The 21,574-nt window shown below is 53.1% G+C and overlaps 6 protein-coding genes across 6 annotated transcripts; 2 read left to right on the top strand and 4 right to left on the bottom strand.

Moving 5' to 3' along the window:
• Positions 1 to 16: 16 nt before the first annotated feature.
• On the bottom strand, positions 17 to 687 carry MYCGRDRAFT_67720 (uncharacterized protein; the record flags this gene model as incomplete). Its single annotated transcript, XM_003854666.1, has 2 exons — positions 17 to 245; positions 301 to 687. 2 exons carry the CDS (start codon positions 600 to 602, stop codon positions 17 to 19), a joined length of 531 nt encoding a protein of 176 aa, XP_003854714.1.
• A 480-nt stretch (positions 688 to 1,167) lies between these two features.
• MYCGRDRAFT_90354 (uncharacterized protein) lies at positions 1,168 to 1,999 on the top strand (the record flags this gene model as incomplete). Its single annotated transcript, XM_003855761.1, has 3 exons — positions 1,168 to 1,325; positions 1,381 to 1,628; positions 1,695 to 1,999. The coding sequence occupies 3 exons, from the start codon at positions 1,168 to 1,170 to the stop codon at positions 1,997 to 1,999; spliced, it is 711 nt and encodes a 236-aa protein (XP_003855809.1).
• A 485-nt stretch (positions 2,000 to 2,484) lies between these two features.
• MYCGRDRAFT_90353 (uncharacterized protein) lies at positions 2,485 to 9,550 on the bottom strand (the record flags this gene model as incomplete). The annotated part of the gene is made up of 3 exons (XM_003854665.1): positions 2,485 to 8,429; positions 8,489 to 9,315; positions 9,432 to 9,550. The coding sequence occupies 3 exons, from the start codon at positions 9,548 to 9,550 to the stop codon at positions 2,485 to 2,487; spliced, it is 6,891 nt and encodes a 2,296-aa protein (XP_003854713.1).
• A 414-nt stretch (positions 9,551 to 9,964) lies between these two features.
• On the bottom strand, positions 9,965 to 11,388 carry MYCGRDRAFT_67718 (uncharacterized protein; the record flags this gene model as incomplete). Its single annotated transcript, XM_003854664.1, has 2 exons — positions 9,965 to 10,841; positions 10,893 to 11,388. 2 exons carry the CDS (start codon positions 11,222 to 11,224, stop codon positions 9,965 to 9,967), a joined length of 1,209 nt encoding a protein of 402 aa, XP_003854712.1.
• A 480-nt stretch (positions 11,389 to 11,868) lies between these two features.
• MYCGRDRAFT_107818 (uncharacterized protein) lies at positions 11,869 to 13,288 on the bottom strand (the record flags this gene model as incomplete). Its single annotated transcript, XM_003854663.1, has 2 exons — positions 11,869 to 12,113; positions 12,169 to 13,288. The coding sequence occupies 2 exons, from the start codon at positions 13,286 to 13,288 to the stop codon at positions 11,869 to 11,871; spliced, it is 1,365 nt and encodes a 454-aa protein (XP_003854711.1).
• A 1,599-nt stretch (positions 13,289 to 14,887) lies between these two features.
• Positions 14,888 to 16,855, top strand: MYCGRDRAFT_90350 (uncharacterized protein; the record flags this gene model as incomplete). The annotated part of the gene is made up of 3 exons (XM_003855762.1): positions 14,888 to 14,942; positions 15,086 to 15,171; positions 15,254 to 16,855. The coding sequence occupies 3 exons, from the start codon at positions 14,888 to 14,890 to the stop codon at positions 16,853 to 16,855; spliced, it is 1,743 nt and encodes a 580-aa protein (XP_003855810.1).
• Between the last annotated feature and the right edge of the window lie 4,719 nt (positions 16,856 to 21,574).

The raw sequence follows: 21,574 nt of genomic DNA, 5'->3' as shown, positions 1-21,574 counted from the left end.
CTTGCTTTTGTCCCGCTCATTCTCGTTGAAGCAACACCCCTAAGCCCATGAATACCAACATTGCTGTTTTCAGCCATGGGTACTCGCTGAGCAGGATTGTAACGTAGCCAACAAAAGGTATGAACCCAAACACACTCCCGACGACGTCGTCCTTGCGATTCAGGTAGCTTTGGCCGCGGGCGTATAGCTGCGTGTCGTCTGCAGCGTTGTTGTCTCCTTTCGTGAGGAGTTGGAGAGGTTCGCTCCTGGAACGGCAGTCAGTATTTGTTGTGCCAATCGTCTGGCTCACCATATACTCACCCTCCGCCGAATCTCCTCACGACTCTGTGCACAATCGGAATGTCCTTGCCGCGAACGTTGTAGACCACAATCTCGCCCACTTGTGTATCCATGCCGCGATTCCAGAGGAATAGCAAGTCTCCTCTTTGAAACGCCGGCTCCATACTGCCTGAAAGTACCACAACGATGGGCGATGAAGAGTCTGTTATGACTGAGAGTCCTTTCCAGAGCATGAAAGCAGTTGACAGCACCAGTGCGAAGTTGAGGACCGATGCGGCCAATTGGCGTGGCTGGCTGCCCAGGGAGGCCAGAGCGGAGAGCATGATGGGCGATCGATTCGTTTGATTTTGGCGGGTCGGCTCGAGGGACACTGCCTCTCTGTGTGGACAGGTCTCAGCGTATTTGGCGAGGTAGAAGTGTGTATAACGTGAAGCTCACATTGGAAACGGGAGGTCAAGCTGGTTGCAAGCTGTCACTTTCGGCCTCAGGCCGCAGTATTGACAAGGGTCTGTTTCACTTCACTTCGCCCACATCTTTAGCATGTGATCGCCGACTGCAAAGCAATATGCAGAGCTCATGAAGTCTCTGCCGTCGTTCCAGATGCGAGATCTGACCAGTAGATGAGTTGTCCGCATGGCCGCGGATGAGAAACAAGCTCAGCCGCGCCGAAGACATGCAAGACCTGGCGGCCGATCCCCAGGATACCGACAGGATAGGTGAGCGACCTTTCATCTCACATGCAAGCAGTAAGACTATCACATGCGTGTCATTTGCGACACTAGAAGGCACGTCAGTCTCTGTATCTCCATTTCCAAATCCCGACTCCTCTTCTTCCATCTTCACCACATCCCTTCATTAACACAATCACAAACACCACCTTCCGCAATCATGGTCACTCCCACACTCGGGCAGACCTACGTCGCGACCCACCAAGGTCACACATGGCCAGTCGTGCTCTGCGACGCCGGCGCCACTCCCCGCGGGTTCCAAGAAAGCCGCCGCGACGACAGCCACCTCGCAGCGATCCAGCTCGGCCGATACAAGTAGTAAGCAACACCTCATCCAACCTGTAAACCCTCCATACTTACACACATACTGTAGCATCTGGGTCTCCCCCCAGTACCTCAAAAAGTACCGAACCGGTCGAGACTACCTCAAAGACACATCACCGGTCGGACACACCTCCTCCATCTCCAGCGAGGCCCTGCAAAAGCAACGCGAAACGGCCTTCACCCGCGACGCCCCCGAATCCCGCAACGACAAATTCTGGCAAAGATTCATCATGGCAAAGTCAGAGGCCCGGGAAATCACAAAGGAACAACGCCGCAACGACTTGTGTCAACCAAACGGTACCGTTCTCTAGCATTGCGTCTCCATGAAAAAAACGAAGCTTTCAAAGAGCTGATCGACTACAGACGACTCGACTACCCAGTCCAATCCCTCATCAGGCGAAAAGATCGCCGCTCTCGACACTTCTTTATCGACGACTGCTTTGGTCAAGCTAGCGGAGGAGTTTTGTGCTCTACCTGACCCGAACACGGCGTCGAAAGTGGAGCTGCAGGATTGGATCGTTGACCGCATGGTCGAGCGCTGGGACGAGTTAAGAACAGCACACCGCGATGATCTGAACCGCATCTTTCGTCACAGCACGCTCAAGCAAGCCGTACAAGCGAGGCTGGAAGCACTAGAAGTCAGGAAGAGGACTGCTTCTCAGCTTTGACCGCGGCCATCATACTCACCACGAACGATTTGCTACTCAGTTTGAGCAGAATGGAAAAGTTAGCAAGAGTCCACCAAATCTATTAATTCGACCGTGACAATTCATGGGCTATAATCGTGCACTAATCTACAGCAAAAGCCATGTACACCTCAATTCCATACCATCGGGGATCTCATCAATCCCTTCCTAGACGTACCACTCAATGGGCCGCCATATGCAATCATAGTACATACTTCTCAGTCGACTTCTCATGATCCACAAGTTCTCTTCTTGTCAAAATGAAGAGACCATCGATCTAGCCCCATCCCATCAAACGCCGTGCAAAGCTGTCCCTGGTAACCCTGGCTTTTCCATTTCCCCCTGTAATGCACCTCGCCCATCGCCCATAACTCCTGAAATATGTTGGTCAAAACCAACGCCGAGTAGCGGCTCGCCCGTTATCCGTAGTTATCGCTGAGGGCTCTCCACAACCATTAATTCTCCCATTACATCATTGCTCCCATGGGGCTGCGAGCCTGCCTCTGATCCTGTGAGTGCGCAAGGTTGAGCAACATCGACTCGACTTGAGGCGCCGTCTTGATCCACGGCAAAGACCAGATATTGTTCGTCTCATTCTTGACCAACTCCAGCATCATGACAATGAGACCCCACGGATGTGGGCGTGGAACCATCAGACGCTCACACAACACACGCATGATCTGTTCCTGGACCTCCTGCGAGCCGGTACTGAACCAATGCTGCATCGCTGTGGAGAAATAGTGCGTCATGGCGTTGACGTAGCGGATCTGGTTCGTCATTGCCGACACGAGGTGGTAGCGAGCTTTGGGGCTGCAGACGCGGAGCAAGCGTTCGAGCAGCCGCGCACCACTGCTGGCGGAGGAGAAGACCGAGGCCACGTTTGTCTGCTGGATCCCGACGTAGACGACCAGTGCGTTCACGGCCAGAGCGTTAATATGGCCGTCGGCAGGGTCGATCTGGGCAAGAACGGTGTCGAAGTCGCTCTCGTCGCCACGATTGCCGGCAATGCGCTCGACCTCAGCCAGAATATTGACGTCTTCCATAAATTCGGTGTAGTCCGGCTGATAGAGCGGATGTTGGCGAACCTGCTCCAAACGATTGATCTTCAATCCAGGCGTGAAAGGATCGGGCTGCTCGTTGAACACAGCTCGGGTAACGGCGCTGTTGACAATGTTCTGCAGCTGGAGGCACTGCAGAGGGACGCTCGCGTTCAAGACCGTGTGATTTTGGATCAAGAAGTCAGGAAAGTCGTGGTGGAGCATTGTGAAGAAGCGCAGGACACCGCGATAGAAGTCTTGCGCGACAGCGGGCGAGTCTGGCACGCACAACAGATCTCCCAGATTAAGGAAGAGCGCGGTGATGAGCTTCGTAAAGATGTTCCATCCACCAGCGCGTTTCTGGGCGTTCGGTCCAGTCAGGAAGGCCGGCACGAACAATCGGTGGCTCAAAAGTGCCAACCACGCATACATGAAGCCTGGGAAGTATCGAGGCTGAAGAATGAGCAGTGCCGTTGCGAACGCCTTGTGCATGTCCCATTCCTGTTCTGGCGAGAGCTGGTCGCGATGATCGTGAAGCTCGCAGAGCAAGGTAGAAAACAGTCTGAAGTAGACTCTGCCGTTCCAGTGTTCGCGCTGCTTGTTGTGGTGGTCATTCATTACCAGGATGACGAGGCGAAGCATGGCCTCCAAAGACTTGGCCTTTTTGGCATGCGGATCATTCTGGGGAGCCTCCTGAAAGACGACCATAACGACAACCAGTTTGGCAAGAGCATCGATAGCGACATATGCCTGATCTTGAGTGGCGTATGGCATGTTGCTGATTCTATCAAACGCCGCGCATGACATTTCCAAACACGAGCGGAAGAAGGTCATAGCATCTTCGGGTCCTGAAAGAACATGTTTCTCATGCAGCTGCTGAGCGAAAGCGAGGAAGGATCTCTCCGGCACTTCCTTGCGCTGCAGTCGGATCCATTCTTCGAAAAGGTACTCCTGTTGATCGTTCTTGTTGGTGTCGGATTCCGGGCTGGGCATGCCGTTGATGTGCCTAGCAGGAGTCTGAAGCTTGGTCATGATCTCCTTGCCGAGCTGGAGGTCCGAGTCTTCGTTGAGCCACTGGCCAAGCGCTTCGTAGCTGAGGACGAAGTCGGTCCGCAATGCCACCGGAGACTCTCCGAGAAGCATCTCATCAAGAATGTCTGACAAGAATGGCAGCACCATCTCGCGGCGAGACCTGATAGCCTTTGACACTTGGGTATCGATGTGCTGCAAGTCCATCAAGCCTTCGTTGTGCAGAGATGCTGTAGCCGCCGCGTTGAAGATTCTGTCATCCTCGGAGGTGGCAAGCTGCATTGTGACCTGGCGACCAGCAGAGACCGACATCCGGCAAAGCTGCATAAGCAAGCGCACAAACACTTCAATCTCCAGGCGCTTCTGAGCATCCGCGTAGATGACGCCGAGGCAGTGCCCTCCGGCACCCGTGGCAAGAGTGTCTCGCTGCGCCGGAGAAGTGCTCTCGATGAGGCCTACAAGCTCGCCATAGATGCGGCGAATCGCTGAGCCTTCACCAATCTCTCCGATGTGCTCCTCTGTGGCCTCTCGTGAGCATTGCTGAAGATCTTGCATAAGCTCGATGATCCGCGCAGCAACAACACCGCTGTCCATGTAGCCATTGATCTGATGTTGAGGTGGACCGGCCTGCATTCCCGGGATACGCTGCTGCTGGGTCTGACGAGGCATTGCTGGAGCCTCGGCTGGGGTCGTAAGGCTCGGCAAGTACCCATCAGACAGAACATCAGGAAGCTGGCGATTGCTGTCCTGAGAAGCGTTCGTGGCGTGGGCTGTTGGTGCAATGCGTGCTTGGCGACCAAAGTCGTCGTACAACGCCAGTTGCTGTCTGTTCAAGCCGTTCTGGTCTTGACGGAATGGCTCGGGAATGAGAGTAGACCAGCGGCTGACAGGAGCGATGGCGAATGGCTCATTTGGCCGTTGTTCGTTGTGAAGTCTGCGATCCTCGCGAGCTGACTGGAGTTGCAAGTCGATCTCGGCCAACGAGTGGTTCTCGGCAGCTGACTCAACAAGACTGCAGACCGTGTCGATATTGTCGTTGACAAACATCAGAATCTGGCCTTCAGGTAGCTGTTCGGGCAGGCTGCGCGACGCCAGAATGCGAATGTTGTTGGTGATGCTCATGCGCAGCGGCTCCTTGCAAGTTACAAGTGCGAGACTACCGGACAGTGCCTTGACAACGGTGTGCGCTGAGCTAATCATCTTCTCCTCGTCGCCCTCCGTGATGAAGTCCTTCTGAATGAGCTCAGAAGTCGAGATCGATGCGATGGTAACGGAACGCTCGACCACAGGCGCAATGATCTCGTAGATAGCTTGTTGAGCGGCGTTGACAAAGATGTTCCGTAGCTGTTGCTGAGTGATGTTGCCCACGGCAGTCGGAATCTGCAGCATATTACCAAGATCCGGAACTGCTTGGATGACCGCGTCTGGAGAGAAGCGCTCATTCGGCCCTCGCTTGGACAAGCCCATAAGAGCCATGTCTCCGAAAGCGTCAGGCCCGCCATCTGGAATATATTGTTGCAGCATCGCCGTGGTCTGTTCCAGTGTTGGGCGTCCACGAATGATCTCAAGTGGTTCGACCTTTTTGATATCCACGCCAAATTCGCGACACAGCATCTCAATTTCGAACTTCATGTTGAGCTTCAAATCCATGAAGTGGTAGAGCTCGCTGAAGAGACCCAAGAGCTCGGAAATCCAAGGGTTCGGAGGCTTGAAAACCTTCGAGTGTGCTGCCTGGAAAAGAGCCTTGCATGCGAACGGGACTGCCACAAGCAATCGCTGGCTGTCGTAGCCCTCAATCAGGAGATCTTTGATTGACAAGTTGCGATGAAGAATGGGCTGATCGCGCGCCAATGTGATTTGACCCAGCCAGCCGGCGAGATTTTTCATCGTAGCTCTCTCATGCTGATTGTCCATGGTAGACTGGGAGTTGAGCATCTTGGCGCAGCTGATATACGTCTCTCGCAAGACCTCGTTCCAAAGCAGTTTCCGGTTGAAGTTCTCGAGCAGCTGCAAGTAAAGCCATTGGAAGTTCGGCTGCGATTTTGCGAGATCTTCGACGAGGTAGTGGGCAAACCATTGAGTGTACTTTTCCTCCAGAGCGCCCTCGATCTCCTTGAACTTCTCATCGAAGTTGCGCTTGGAGACATTGTTGAGCACGAACATGACTTTGTCCGAAACGTCTTCGTCTGGATCCTCGTAGTAGTCCGTTCGGGAGGGCGGATCGATCTGAATGGCGTTGAAAGGAGGAGGCGTCGAGTCATCTACAGACTCATCGTCGAAGACGCCGTTCGTGATGCCATTAGCTCCGTCACCATTCAGCTCGACGTGCTCTTGCTGCAACTCCTTCGCCGCATTTTCAGCAGCAGCAATCGCTGGTGTGCCTCGTAGACTGGGAGTCTGCAAAATTCGCTCGACCAGTCGCGGCCATTCCTTGAGTCTAGGAAGAACATGCAGGAGAGCCTGCAGTCCGAACCTGTACATCGGATCTTCAGGACCGTACTCCGAGACAGCCTCAAGAATCATGAAGATCGCAGCTTGCTCCGGAATGCCAGACAGTACATGGTATGACACCAGACCGCCGAAGAGGACCGCAGTCGTTGCCAGTGCCTCATTAGGGTACTCGCCGAAGCAGTTGTATTCTTCGAACAAGCCAAACAGCATTGCTGCGAACAGCTCTTGGTCCGCAGGCTCGGCAGACACCTTGAGACGGTTCAGATCTGCCACCAGAGTGTCCGGAGTGGTCGTGCCGCCATACATGTCCTTGTAGCGCTCCTCCATATCCTTGGTGGCGTCTTCCGGCAAGCCATTGCTCCTCGCTCCGTTGGCATCGATGATCGTGTCCCTGTCGTCGTCCTCACCGTAGTTGAACAGGCGCGGGTAGAGCTGAAGGCAATTACGATAGAGCTGGCCAACGCCTTCCTCCTGCACGGCTTCCGCGATGATGAGCAGCAGTGCGTGCACTGTCTTGACAGTCAAAGGAGGTGTTGATGGTGGAGTTCGCTCGCGCTGCACCAAGGTCTCGTCATCCATCTTTGCCTTTAAGAAGTCCATGATGGCACGGGCGAAGTTGGGAGGTCCATATTGCGCGACGTGCTGCTGTGCCCATTCTTCGAGGTTGCAGTGGCCTTTGCCATGAGCGTACATGGCAAGGTCGACTGAAAAGCTGGTGCCTTGGATCGTGAGAAGAAGCTCGAGCCAACCGTGCTCAAGGGCATGTTCGAAGATCAAGCTTAGGAGCATTGAATCGGTCGAGTAGAATTCCACCATTCTTGTAGCGATCCATGACTTGTCGTGCTGCCAGAGTGAGTGCATGACGAAATCGTGATTGTCGTGCTGCTTCAGAAGGAATGGATAGAAGAGCTGCTTCAGCGCCTGATCCTGGAGCGGTGCCCATGGTTTTGGAACCGCAGAAGCAGCGCACACAAAGATTGTCATGTTCTGGTTGATGACTGTGTCGGGGATACCAAGCATTTGAGCCAGGTTGTAGCTCTCCTGCGAGCGGAAGATCATTGTGAACAACGCTTCGGTTGCATCGCGGGAGACCAGAGGGTGCTTGATGGCTTGCTCAGCGAATGCACGCACGCTGTCCGACGCTGTTGCGAAGTCGGTCAAATCGAACGCTTGGCGCAGATTCGGAATCTGCATCACATCCAACTCCTCTGATGTGGTCGACAAGAATGCCACGACAAAGCTGAGCTGAGCTTCGGGGTACTGCCATTGACCACCCCAAAGCGTCTGGATGTCGAAGTTGGCATACTCTCGTGCCAGCGGCAGCAATGCATTGTACAGAGCGAGAAATTGCTTCTTCGTGATTCGCAGATGTTCCTTGTCAAATTCCTGCACGACGTCCGTCCAATCTATCTTCTGACCTGCACGATGGTGTCGAACGGCTTCAACGAAGACACCTGGGTTGAAGCTGTCGCCGTTTTGTGCGATAACCATGAGGAGAAGAGCATTGGCGATTTGAGGATATGAGATGTCGCGGGTTTCAACCTTTCCAAGCATGTCTTTGCAAGCCTCCAAACTCGCAGTAGCAGAGGCGCCTGTCTGCTCGATTGTCTTGGCCAAGCGATTGTCCTGAGTTGGCGCGAGAAGCTCATCGAGGAACATTGCGGTCTCGACGGGTGGAGGCACGCGAGTACCCAGGCGCTGAATGTATCTGACCCGAATCGCATAGAAGAAATTCTCGCGTTGCTCTTCACCCCAATTCCGTGGTGGTAGCTTGATTAGACGCTCGACAATGGAGGCGAGTACCAAAGGAGGAAGCTCTTGCTCGGCGTCGGCGGTTTGTGGGGATGCGATGGTGGAGAGGAATGTTTGGATATTGGCGGTAAGGATCGCGTCAGCTATAAGATGGCATGTCAGTGTTTGTCAGATATGCAAAAGTCAATAGAAGATGACCGACCTTTCGAGCGCAGGTCAGCTTTTGATGTTGTCCGGCACGACTGGACTAGTAGGATTTTGGCCACAGGGTCGAGACGGAAGTGCTCGATGAATGTTGAAAGGTCGAAATCGCGGAAGAGGTCGCCCTCGGTGGTGTCCAAGGACTGTGCGATTTTGTCCGCCTGCTGTGGATCTCTGGGCAGCTTTTGCATCTCCTCTAGCAGAAGCTGGTAGCTGCCTGGCTTCTCGCCCGCCGCCGGCGCACGTGGCGTGCCGGGGAATATTGTTGACGCATTGCTTTGCAGCAGACGCCTGAAGTATGTTGTGAAAAGCTCCATGCCGCTGTCATGGACCAGCTTCCTGATCTTATCCGCCTGTGTCTCCCACTTGACACGATCCGAGTCGTCTTTGATGGTGCTCAGGAGGATGTTCAATTGCGTGACAACCAAGCTTGAAAGCTGAACGTGAGGCCCCGTTGTGGCTGGAGATGAACCGGTGCTGGCTGGGATTGAAACCGAGGGTGAATGGCGCGCGAGCCGTGAAGGACCTCCGGCTGTGCTGGCACCACCGACCGACAGACTGGCGAGGGAGGATGACAGTCGCGGACTTCCGGAGGATGTTATTGATCGGACGTTTCGAGGACCGGGATGTGGTGAGACGTATGAGCTCGTCGATGAAGTCGAGGACTGTCGGCTGGTAACCTGGCGCTGGGCGGCGGAGAGTGATGGTGAGAACTGAGAGCGCAATGGACTGCCACTGGTGCTCGAAGGATGTACGAGGCCAGCACTAGATGTGCTGGTGGTAGAAATGGGCGTCAGACCGCGACGCGCACCCTGCGGTTCGGACGAGCTGGAGGGGAGTCTCGTGCTGGGGCTTCGTGTGCCCGATGCGTAGTTGGCATTCGACGACGCAGAGGAATCCTGAGTGTGCGTGGTCGGAAGGTCGCTCATCGATACGGCGCGTACATTATTCGGAAGTGGCGGCCGTATGCGAGGTACTGATGTGGAGGTTGTGATGGTCGGGTGAGGTGCAGCTGTAGATGTTTCTTGAGGAGGGAGCGACCGAGCATCCAATTGCTTGGCATGTTGGCCTGAGATTTGAGTTCGAAGACCAGGGCTTAATTAACAATGCTCAGAGTGGAGATATAATGTATTCGAATGTGTCCTTCCAGTCACGACGGTAATTATCAAGATCAATTGCTCAGTACCACGCATATTTTGCGAAAGTTGTATCAAAAGCTATGAAGACGCGACCTCGCAACCTGACTGTGTACCCAAGTACAACACCCGATATGCAACACCAAGCTGCAGCGTGATCATGATGTCTTGCTTGTTGTGTTGAACCGACCTTATGCCCACCTTCCTTCTGCGGTCTCCAGCAATTGCACTGCCGCAGCATACCAGCAAGCCTCATGTGAAGCGTCGACCCACCACTTCAATGCCATCTCAAGCACATACTGGCCCTTTCCAAGTCATTCTGTCAATCGTGCCACGGCCGCTCACTTCCATCCGCCCTGAAGCTCCGTGCTCAACGGGTTGTACGGCGGCTGAGCGTTCTTGGCCTTGTTCTCGTCAAACACCCACACACCTCCGGTCTGGTCTGACTCGAGGCTTCCGTGCGGCACTTCCTTGATCAGCTTCTCAAATGTAGGTAGACCATTCGCTTTGCAGAAGAAAGTCCTCTCCCACTCACGCCCCTCCGATGCCTCCTTCTTCCGTTGGGCACGCTGGAACTCCTCTATCTTCGTCTTCTCCTGCGAGGTCAAGTTCATGTCGCCCTTCTGAATAGCCTCTGACACCTTCAGCCATGCACGGCGGGACTCGAGAGGATCCTGGTTTGCAATGTCCCTGACCTGGAGCGTTGACTTTGGCTCCTTCTTCGTATCGAGTGTGTAGACGACGTTCTTGCTCGAGTCTTTGAAAGTAATTGTGTCCGTCCAGCTTCCCTCAGCGGTAAAGAGGACGCTGCTCTTGCTCTTCTCCTTGCCATGTGGATAGACGGTGGCGGTCACGGAATTCTTCGTGCCCGATACCCAGCCGGCGCCAGAGTAGTCGATGCGAGAAGCATAGCCGGAAGATGAGACAATGTAGCTGCTCTTGTTGAGCTCGACGTATGGCGAACCTCGAATCAGGCCTTCGATATGGAGAGCGGGAAGAGTGACCACATAATCCTCATTCCACTGGTCGAGGTGGAGAACGCAGTGCCCGACCTGACGAACGTGAATCGTGCGTCCGAAGCTTGCCTTTTGCGCGTTGTATCCTTGGAGCCGGACTCCATGCTTGTTGTTCCAGATGCTGTATGCGGTGACGGGTGGGTGGTGGGAGACTTGCTCGCTGACTAGTTGAGTCTCGCCGGACGCATCTTCCCATTTGCCCCTACGGAGCGTTAGCTGTGTATATGTCCATCACTGATTGCAGTCAACCTACAAGAACAGCTCTCCCAGGAATGGGTTCAGTGGCTTCTTCTCGCTTCCAAGCTTTTCATTGCGGCTCGCGTATTGGGACTTCAGTGTGCTGAGGAACCACTTCAAGACGAGCGCCATACGCTTTTGCGGGTCCTTCTCTGCTGCTGGGGCGACCAGGAGCTGTGGCATTTCCGCCCAGTATGCGGCATACTCGGTGAGGGACGTGTTCGAGACGATCCACGCAGGAGCTGTCATAGCGGAGAGATCGCCATTGAAAGACGACAGTTGCTTCAGGAATCCCGTCCATGATCCCTTCTGCGCAGGAGGCACGGCGGAGCTCTCTTCGGAAGACATGGTGTTGGTGACGTTCGTTTGTTGATCGGGGGCGAGTCGAGTCGCCGCTGTCGCACGCAGTCACTAGGACTAGGTAGAAGCGTGTAGGTTCGTTTGGCGAGGATGAAGTAGGTATCGGAAATCGGTTCTGCCACACGGAATTTGGTTCGACGGAAGTGGTTCGAGTTGATAAGGTTAGAGAAACGGACGTTCACAGTTCGTCTGCGTGGAGACGAGTCGTGGGGCAAGTTTGAAGTGGGGACGGGAGTGGCTGCCCTGATCATCGTCATTTCTGGAGGGCAACTTGGAAGCAAGGGTACAGTACAGGGTAAGGTATTCACCGCACTGTGCCACTCCTCGCCTCTCCCACGTGCCATCCACGGTGCGGAAGAGCTGATGAGAACGAAATGTCTGAAGAGAACTAGATCCACGAATACCTAGTATGCGACGACATCTGACGGGATACAATGGTACATATTCACGATCTCGTCGATTGTTCAAAGCAAGGTACGGCTGGGCTGACTGTATCTGCGAGCAGCAAAGAAGGATAGCCCGTCTTCAAAGCACTCGTGGCCTATCATTAATCGTTCTAAGCGTAGGGTATCTCTGCTACTGTGTTCGCTGTAGCTCAATATCAATCTGTCGAAGTCGCTTCTTTCACGCGTTCAAACCACCTTCTCGGTCTCCTTCTCGGTCTCCTTGTCGACAGGAGCTTCGCTTGCAACTTCGCCGGCTTTCTCCTGCGCCGTCGATATCTCATCATCTGTCGACTCTGCCTCGACATCGTCGTCGTCCTCAGCATCATCGACTTCGCCTTCGACCTTCCCACCTCCGTCCAAGCTTTCGTTCGTCCTCGCAAGGCGAGCCTCCTTGCCGCGCTTGTGGCAGTACCAGAACACGAACATCAAGACTGTAAATCGGTTAGCACCGATCGCAACACTTTCTTCCGCTGCAAATAGACTTACTGAATACCGACAATGACATGACAACATTTGTCGTCGAAGCCAGGAATGGGAATCGCGTGGTGATGAAGGAGACAGTATTGCGCAACATCGTCGCAACGGCACCCTGCTGGCTGACCAACTTCTTCAATCCAGGTATCTTCCTCTTTTTCTTCTTCTTTTCCTTTTCGTCTGTAGAAACAGTGCTGGCGGAAGCAGTCGCTCCTTGGGCTTTGAGATGGTCATCGGGCTTGTCGCCCGAGAGAGTTGCGAGAAACTCAGGAGCTAAGCCAAGTCCCATCTTGGCGGGGAGACTCTTGACCAAAGTCTGTACGAAGGGTGGCATCGACTGGAACTGCTTCTCCAGCGTGGGTCCAGCATCCTTCATAAGCTTCTCCATGTCTTCGTATGCAGTCGGTCCTCCTTCAATGGTGTCCTTGAGCACCAAAGCGAAGCGCTCGTAGATCTTGTGCGTTTCACCAGAGAGTGCAAAGACGCGGTTGTTGATGCTGCTCATGTTGAGGTTGTCAAGAAGTACCGAGACTTCCTTTTCTTGCTTCTCTTTCGTGGCGGCCTCGTCAACAGTTCCGTCTTCTTTGTAGACCAGCTCCGGTGTGGCGTCCTTGTCCTTGGATCGATACCACGAGCTCAGAGCAGGGATTGCCGGCATCGCAGGGAGAGATGGCAGGGTCGTAGCTGACGATGGTACATATTGCGATGCATACATGGCCCATGTCTGCTTCTGGCCAGTCTCGCCTTCACTGGACTGCTTCTCTTCCGCCTGCTTGGAGCTGTCGCCTTTCGAAGGCACCAGAGCCGCCGGAATGTAGGATGCCCATGTCCGCTTGTGATCTCCAGTATCCGTACCTCCACTTGAGGTGTTCTGCGCATTCCATGATCTTGTCGCAGCCTCGGCCTCTTCTTGGCTTGGGAGGTCTAGGGTCTTCTCTTTCTCCTTCTTCGGCTTCGGCGCTGATGTCGCTGCATTTGTCGCGGCGCCGGCTGACTCGTCGATTGACAAATGTCTCTCCAAGAACTTCTCATCCTCCTCTTTGAGCACAGGTTCCTGCGGATTGCTCTTCTCAAGCTCGTCCTGGTGTTTCTTCGCCCTTGCGAAGGAGGGTAGTGTGAAGTAAGTCGACATGGTTGCTTTGAAGGCTCGTGCGTGGTTGATGTAGAAAAGAGATGTCGTTCCGACCTACCGTAGAACCAAGTGATAAGAGCAGCACGTCACTGCTGCTGGAGCTCAACTGCGCTGTGCTGGCTGTCATACACTGCGGTCATCGGCGGCGGAGCTCGATGGGCTGGGCTGGGACCGAGAACTTGGTTGAGGGATACGTCAGAGGCAGGGGTTCTGGCCTCGCTTGGCGACTTGACTTCACCTCTTCACCCGGAGAGACTGACTTCCACTCCCGCTACAACGACCCGACCTCGTGAATTGCATCTGTTTTGAAGCGTCCGCCATCATCAAAATCTCCCATCAGGCTTGTGAATCCCCATACAGCCATTTTTGATGCCTGAGGGCATGGTCAGATCTGCTCCTCATCTCAACAGTCCCGGAAACCCACTGCTATGAGCGCGCATTGAACAAAGATATTTCTCGTTCTAGGATGCCTGAGTAATCGAGCTGACGGTATCTCCAGAAAATTGCAGCGATAGCGTCGGGCCTTTGGAGACTGCGTTGCGTTTTTTACACCAACGCTCTCCGCTGCGCTGTCTGCTGCTGAATCAACAGGGCGGACATCAATGGCCTGGTCCCCCCTCGACTCGCTGGAGACGAGCATACATCTCGCCGAGTGAAGTGACAAGTCATTGCTTCCGGGAAGATTCGCGCACGGCAAGAAGACCAATCATGGCGCACGTCGAGTTCCTTGTTATCTTCTTCGAACAGCAGCACGCCGGCGTCCAGTCTCTTGTGATTGCATATGCGCGTAGGCTCCCACGTATTCACGCTACGAGCATTATGTCACGCGATGATCAGAGGTCAGAGGTAGTATTTGCCACTTTTTCATTGCTTGGTCGAAGCTTTCTACACTGACATCAACACCTTCATGACAACACTTCCTCGCACGGAACCCTCTCCTTCTTAATCAGCATCAGCAACACCTCTTCTTCAACCGACATCAACAAGATCTCTTCTCCCAGCCCTGCATACCTTCAACTAACACTACTTCTTCCATCAAAATCTCTTGTTTCATTCACACTTCCTCCTCCAACAACACTTCCTCACACCGACCATCGACACCACTTCTCACATCGTCACTCTTCGGAGATCGATTCTCAGCTCGACGACACCGCCCGTGCCCACAACTTCTGACTCATCACTCCCGCCCCGTCTGAGCCGCCGCTACCCGGACGGCACCGCCTCTTCGCCATATCTCCAAGCACGCTTCAGCTCCACCCCTCCTTCTTCCATCTACAACAACCCCTCCAACTGCATGGTCATTGAACCAACTCAAGGAGCGCATACCGAACTTCAGCAACTTCAACACAATTCGAAAGTGTGTTCCGACTCCGAGCCACGACCTCCAGCTCACGACACCAACTTCAGCTGCGCAGTCTCTCAAGCTACTTGAAGAGCACTTCCGAATCTTCAACGAACGAAACTTAGTCCGAACGCGCACTTCGACCCGACCCCTCCATCTTCTACCCACGACACCAACTTCAGCTGCCCAGCCCCTCGCACAAATCAACGAGTGCTTCCACACCTCGCACAACTTCAACAACCACAACCTACAACAACATGGCGGAGTCCTTTGAGATGTTCTGGGGAGGCGCCCCGGTACTCGAGCCGACAGGTATGTTTAACACCGCACATGCTATCAATTCAATTCACGTGGGCCATGTCGAGAACTCGAAAAGTGCACGTGATGGTGAATCACTATCTCGAGGCTCTCTGTCGAAGACAAAAGCGACCATGCGACTGACTTCCATACTATAGGTCGAGATGAGCGCATTGCCGCGGGAGACGAAGTCGCGGCGATCGAGGAGGAATACGACTTTGACGGAGATGATGGAGAAGTCGAGGTAAGGCGGAATCTCAGAAACTGCTCTCTCCGCAGGAACCATCGACCATGCCATCGAACGGAATGCTGACGTTACAAAACAGTACTACAACCCGCAGACGAAGGAGACCGCTCGCGGAGTCAAGAAGCGTCGACTCCGAGTCGAGGGCGGCACAGCACCTCTCGCAAAACCCATCACGGTCGACTACGATTCCGACGACGGCCGTATCATCGAGCTCAAACAGCAGGGCTACTCAGATGCGCAGGTTGCGGACACTTTGCGCCAGGAGGGACGAGTTCGATACACAGACAAAACCATTGGAAGCCGGTACCTGCGCCTTCGCAAGGCGGTACTAGAGAAGGAGGACGAGGTGCTGGACGACGAACTGAGCGACTGGCATGTCGGCGAGGACGACGAACTCCTCCCACTCTCCGCTCAGATTGATAAGAAATTCGATTCCATGATCCAAAAGCTCGAGGAGAGGAAATGGCGGGATCTTGCACATGCCCTCGCGGAGAAGCTGGGTAAGAGGAAATATACCCACAAGGCGGTGCGCGAGCGTGTCGAAGCTCTCCGAGCCGGCACGGAGCTCTGTCCCATTGAGCTCGATGACGATCAGACGGGCCGCCGTACCTTGCGCGAGACTCGAATTGCAGCAGCCAAGGCAGCTCGCGCGGAGAAAGTCGCCGCGGAGAAGGAAGCTGAAGAATACAAGAAGTCGAAGACTGCGGCTCGAAAGCTGGCGATTGCAGAGGCCAATCAGAAGAAGGTCCAGCTCCAACTCAAGCGTCATGCTGATAAGAAGGAGCGTCTGCGCATCCGCGAGGAGCGTAAGACTTTCCGTGAGAGGGCAAGAGTCAGCCGCCTCGCCATCCTCGCACAGATGCGCGCTCAGCGTGACTGGGAAATGGAGCGCAGCCGCCGGGAGAAACAACTCTACAAGCAGATTATGGGTATGGACATGAATGGCAAGCCATGCAAGTCTAGCAGGACTCTCCGAAACTCGCGCAACGACTCGGGTGATGAGAGCGAAGCCATCAACGAGTTCGAGAGCGACGAAGAGGAAGCAGAAGCCCGGATGACCGATGAAGAAGAGCAAGATGCGGACGATGAGAGCGACGACCCAGTTGAGAAAATCGACAACTCGGACGACACTCCCCGCCGGAGCAAGACCCGCCCTGCCAACGGTGGGCTCAACATTCCTTCCAGACCTAAACCTGTCGCGGAGAGGCGATCCCGTCGTTCGAGCGTCGCTCGCGCTACCACTTCCCGCTCCAAGAGCCGCAACCGTGCCAATCAACTCGCAAACAACACCACAAAATCCACCCTCATCACAGAGAGCACCCTCCTCTCCCCACGCAGCATCATGTCACACGCCGAACTCTCCGGTCTCTGCCACACCCGCAACCTCCCAACGCATCCCGAATCCTTCGAATCCCAGCCCGAACTCGTCGCCCGCCTGCACGCCGCCGACCACGCGCTCTCCGTCCCCGAGCTGGACATCATGCTCAAGGCATCGGGATGCTACGCCGGTGGCGGCGGTAAAGCCGCGAAGATCAAGCGTTTGCAGACAACGCAGGCGGTGGCGTCGGAGAAAGGTGGGTTCGGGCTGACGGCGGACGATGTGGATTTCATGAGGGAGTATGAGGGATACAAGGGGGAGTTTGCGTATTTGCTGGAGAAGGCTGAGGAGGGTGTGCTCTAGGGGGCGGAGATCGTTGCGCTTCTCTTTTGATTGAGGTTGATCTGTGTGGTTAGAGGAGCGGTCAAAAGCACAGCTGATGATGGCTTTTTGGGAGGTTTCGAAAAGTTTTGATGCGTTTCTTTCTTTACTGCAGCGACATTCAATGCCTTTTCTGCTTTCTTGCTTCTTTCCTGCCTGAAACGCCTGTTTCCTCCTGCAGATTTTCGGGCGTCTCTGCGGACGACGTTACCCGCCAACGCACTGCGTTCCGCTCTAGCGGTTCAAATTCGCGATCCACAAGCGAGCTTCTCTTCCGTCGATGCAATGCGATTCTTGTCAGCGACTACTTCGATCGCACCAAAAGTCCATAGCCGCATATCTCTCAACGCAAACATCTCAGCAATCAAGACGCCCCATCATGCCACAGCGAGCCACCGCCAGGCTTCCCTTTTCTCGAGACCTTCTCGAAAGGGTATGCAGACCGCCGAGGCTGTCCTACCAGGATCTTGTCAATAGAGTGCGGTCGGTTATGTGTATATCGGCGCCAAACCGGCACTAAATGGAGCCTAAACACTACCACGAGTTAGCACTAATTGAGGCCCTTGTCGATCGATATCTACCAGCCGTGTTGTTGTTGTGTTTATTAAGTTAGTAGTGTTGTTGTTGGTGCTATGTATACCTTACCGTCGCCCTTATAGCAGCCTTGTTCCTTAATCCACTCGCTGCCCTTATGCCACTACCAGACGACATCGCCGAATGGCGCATTAAGCTGTACGATATTAAAGAGCCGTTGTCGCTAAAACTAGCGCTGTTTAAGTAGGTGTGGCCGTTTATAAGCAACGTGTAGAGTGAAAGGAAGCGCTAGAAGCGTACTAAGCTGTTTACTAAACGAGTTTAATGTCGCTACAAGTGTGGCCGACTAAGTAAGGCCTATAGCGGTGCTAGTAAACGGCTAAGTTAGAACGCTTATAAACATAGTAAGTAGTAAATCTAGTGCTATAGCTAGTCGCTAATGCAGTTAGGTTGTAATGCTGGAATCGCTCTGATTTTCTACTACAAGGATGCTATAAGCAAGGAGCCTGTGTTAGTAGAAGTTGAACGCACTCGCGACAATAGTGGCTACAACTATTCCCTCGAATCTATAGACTACCGGTTTACGAACAACGGCGTTAAAGAGCTTGTAAAGCTAATGCTAGAAGTCCTGCCCAAGCTATTAGCGCTAAAGAAGAAGCTAGACCATAACCAGTCGCTCGTTAAGGCCGGTGGAAGCTCTATATTATATAACTCCGTTCGCAACATAAACCGCGTAGCTGTCGATAGAGCCCGAGATGTGCGCCGTGTTGTTAGATCAGTCGTTAGCGATGGCAAGCGTTAGGTTGATAAGGTGGTCGCTGCCGCGGTAAACAGTAGCTTTAAGGCCTAAGAGGTTACTGCTATAAGCGGTGCGGAGCTCGTAAGGGGGGTTGTAATAGCTACCGCGTAGCAATTAGAATACCTGAACACCGGCAATTATTAGCTCTTCCTTATAGATAGAACGCACGACTGCTGCAAGCTGAAGTAGGTGTTGTTTACTATTTACTGCTTCACGGACGAAGGCTAATAGCTCCCCCTTAGCCAGTTTATTACGTAGAACTAGCAAGCTGTCCTTATTGCTCCAGCTATTGCTACCCTTCGAGAGTAGGCTCTAAGGTGGAAGCTACGCTACGCAGTAACAGACGACAGTAGCGCCGAGCAGCTAGCTATTCGCACAGTCTTTAAGAAGGCTAGTATCCGACAGCTCTTGTGCTAGAAACACGCTAAAGAAACGCTGTTACGCAACTTCCCTTTAAAGGGATATCGCGCTAAATTCTCGCTGCTCTAGAGGGCGTTGTCGCAGGCTCGGACTCGCGCTAAGTGCGCTAAGCTGCTCGAGAGGGTGGATCGGATGCTAGCTGACCGTAGTAAGGACGATAAAAGGACGTATCTGCGGCGACACTAGAATGTTAATAATTTAATAGCGTAGGCGACATAGGCGAGAGTGAACAATCCACTTCTCATAAGGGTGAGTTAGCAACGCTAACGACAATTATCGAATTTATAATTGGCTTACGCCGGCGTGAAGTCGGCGCTAAGCCCGATTAGGTCTATTTAACGACCCCTCGAGAAGTTTCTTAAGTTTTGGAATTTTTGTTCTAACTACTATCTTCCTTAGTGCAACACTACTAACGCCGCTAAAGGATATTACTCCGGCATTAAAGGCGACGGCGAGAAGAAGCGTATGCCTAAATAGTCGCTGCTAGGGCTAGTGCTCCATCTGGTAACAACACAGCAGTCCTACTTCGACAAGCAAATTATAGCGACCTACAACTCTACGAAAACGAGGCACTAGAAGGTCCTTAATCTTAAGGGCCTTAAGAACTATCTAAGGGTCGTTTAAAGGGCTATAGTAGTGGAATGGAAGGCAGCGGAAATTAACGAGAACTCCAGCAAGCCCTTATAGAAACACTACTACTGTTCCTACTACCCTTCGAATCTACCTTATTGCTGTTGCTACTACTAGCTTAAGCACTATGCGGCTTGTCGACATATTCTCCGAGATTACTGCTTTAACGACCACCCCCTCACGCGAGAGCAGATCTACGTAATAGTCGGTCGATATTAGGGCCTTAATGCGACTATAGTGCACCCTAACTAGCCAGCTTAAGAGTTCTACGTTAAGGGTAGTAACGAGGGCGACGAGGTATCTATTGATCTATTAATTCGTGGGCTTAAAGTGCACCTTGGCAGTGTTAGTAAGGACCTTAAGAACGCGTTTTACCGTATTAAAGACAACACTATTGTCGACAAGTCTGCAACCATAGCTGCACAAGCATACTTCCTTAGGCTGGTTAAGGACGCAGTTCGCGAATATACCAACTACGACATTTACAGCTAGATTAATGCCGGCCGTCTACACGTTGAACTTACGCCTTATGCGAACCGTAAGAAGAACGTTAATTGTATAGCTATAGCACTACCTTAATAGCTATTAATATTAACATAGGAAACAGTAGCTAGTGAAGAATACGTGCTAACACTATTGTTATAACACACGCTATATAAACTAACACTACAATAGCTTAGTTAGTCGTTAATTCGTAGGCTACACTTACTAACTATAGCTCCATCACCGGCGACACTATCTATAGCTCACTTTAGCATTAGCTACCTACTAACGTCGGCTCTGTTAGCTATGAACAGCGGCGACGACGATGTATTATTCACACTGGATTCGGTGCTACCGTTTAGATTAACAACACTATGGCAGCGTAAACCCACAGACTTATAGTTTGGCAGTTACTGCAGTAGCAGCAGCGGCAGTCCTTTCAAGAGGCGGCGACAGTAAGGTAGCTAGTTAATAAGATAGCTAGTTAATGAGATGGCTGGTCACCACGACGACGAGGGTGGTGTGATGAACATGCATGTGGCGTGTGATATATAGCATGAATCGACAAGGTTTAATTAATGGCGTTGTCGCCGATATACAGACCACCGTGCGGTCGCTTGAACCGGCACCGACCACAAGACCCTGTTGCATCCAGCTAAAAATATCTCCTAGTATCCGATTGGCTCGTTCGCTTGTTCGCACCAGGCTCCAAGAAAAGTGTAAAAGTAAGCTTAAATCCCCCACACTTCAAGGTTCACGACCTCCTTCTTTTTGCTATCGTACGGAATTGGCCGTGGGCGTAGTCTGGACTTCATTTTTTTGACCTCGGAGATGGGCAGTGGCAGGGATGAGGGCTAGGCAGCCTCTTCAACGAAATAAGGTATATATATGGCGTATCTCCAACTTCAATCCGGATTCCACCCTTCTCTATAGCACCACAGCAAGTTACAACACCACAACACCTCAATACCCACAACAACCCTACAATACGACAACATCACAACACCACAACCCTCCCCACTACCCATCCAACCACCCACCATGCTCCGCCTCAGCAAATTCGCCCAACTCGCCGCCTCCGCCAAAAACGCCATCACCACCCGCACCGCCCAAACCCCCCTCTCAAACCTCACAACAATCAACGCCTCCGTCCAAAAACTCACTCAAATCGTCACCGCCTACTCAGGCGGTCTCCTCGCCGCATCCCCCATCTCCTCCCAAGAAGCCGCGCTAGGAATCGAAATCAAAAACGCCGTCGCCGACGCCAATGCCATGGAGGTCCAATCTGTCGAGGACTCGAGAGCGGTCATTGCGTTTATTAATGAGGTTTTGGAGCCGAGTATTCGGGCTTGTATGGGTGCTATGAAGGGCAAGAAGGAGGTGTTTGTCAAGTCGAGTTTGGTGGGGACGGTGACGGGGGATATGGGGGATTTGAGGGCGCAGACGGGGACGTTGGGGAAGGCGCTGTTGGCGAAGAGTCCGGAGGAGGAGAGGGGGGAGGGTGAGGCGGCGTTGGAGAAGGTGGATGCGAATTTTGAGGAGGCGTTGAGGTATTTTGCTTGAGGGTTGGGGGTGTTTTTGTTTTTGCTAGGTTATACCCATTATGTTGATGTCGTACCACTTTTGCATCAGCTTTCAATGCTTCAGCTCGTTGGTACCTAGTATGTTACTTGCTTGTAGGGTTCGAAGAGCGAAGTCGCGGAGACGTTTGAGGTATGCGGCGCACGTGGTAGTGATGATGAAGAAGGTTGAGGTCAGTAACGGTGACGATGGCTTGGGCGGGAGCGATGGGTAGGGCGGACGAGAGCATTATCTTTTAGTGGACGTGAATGTCA

Source organism: Zymoseptoria tritici, chromosome 2 (genome assembly GCF_000219625.1).
Source record: "Zymoseptoria tritici IPO323 chromosome 2, whole genome shotgun sequence".
In the NCBI taxonomy this organism is placed as follows: domain Eukaryota; kingdom Fungi; phylum Ascomycota; class Dothideomycetes; order Mycosphaerellales; family Mycosphaerellaceae; genus Zymoseptoria; species Zymoseptoria tritici.
The sequence above is the reverse complement of the archived record's forward strand: the minus strand, read 5'-3'. Positions and strand labels throughout refer to the sequence as shown.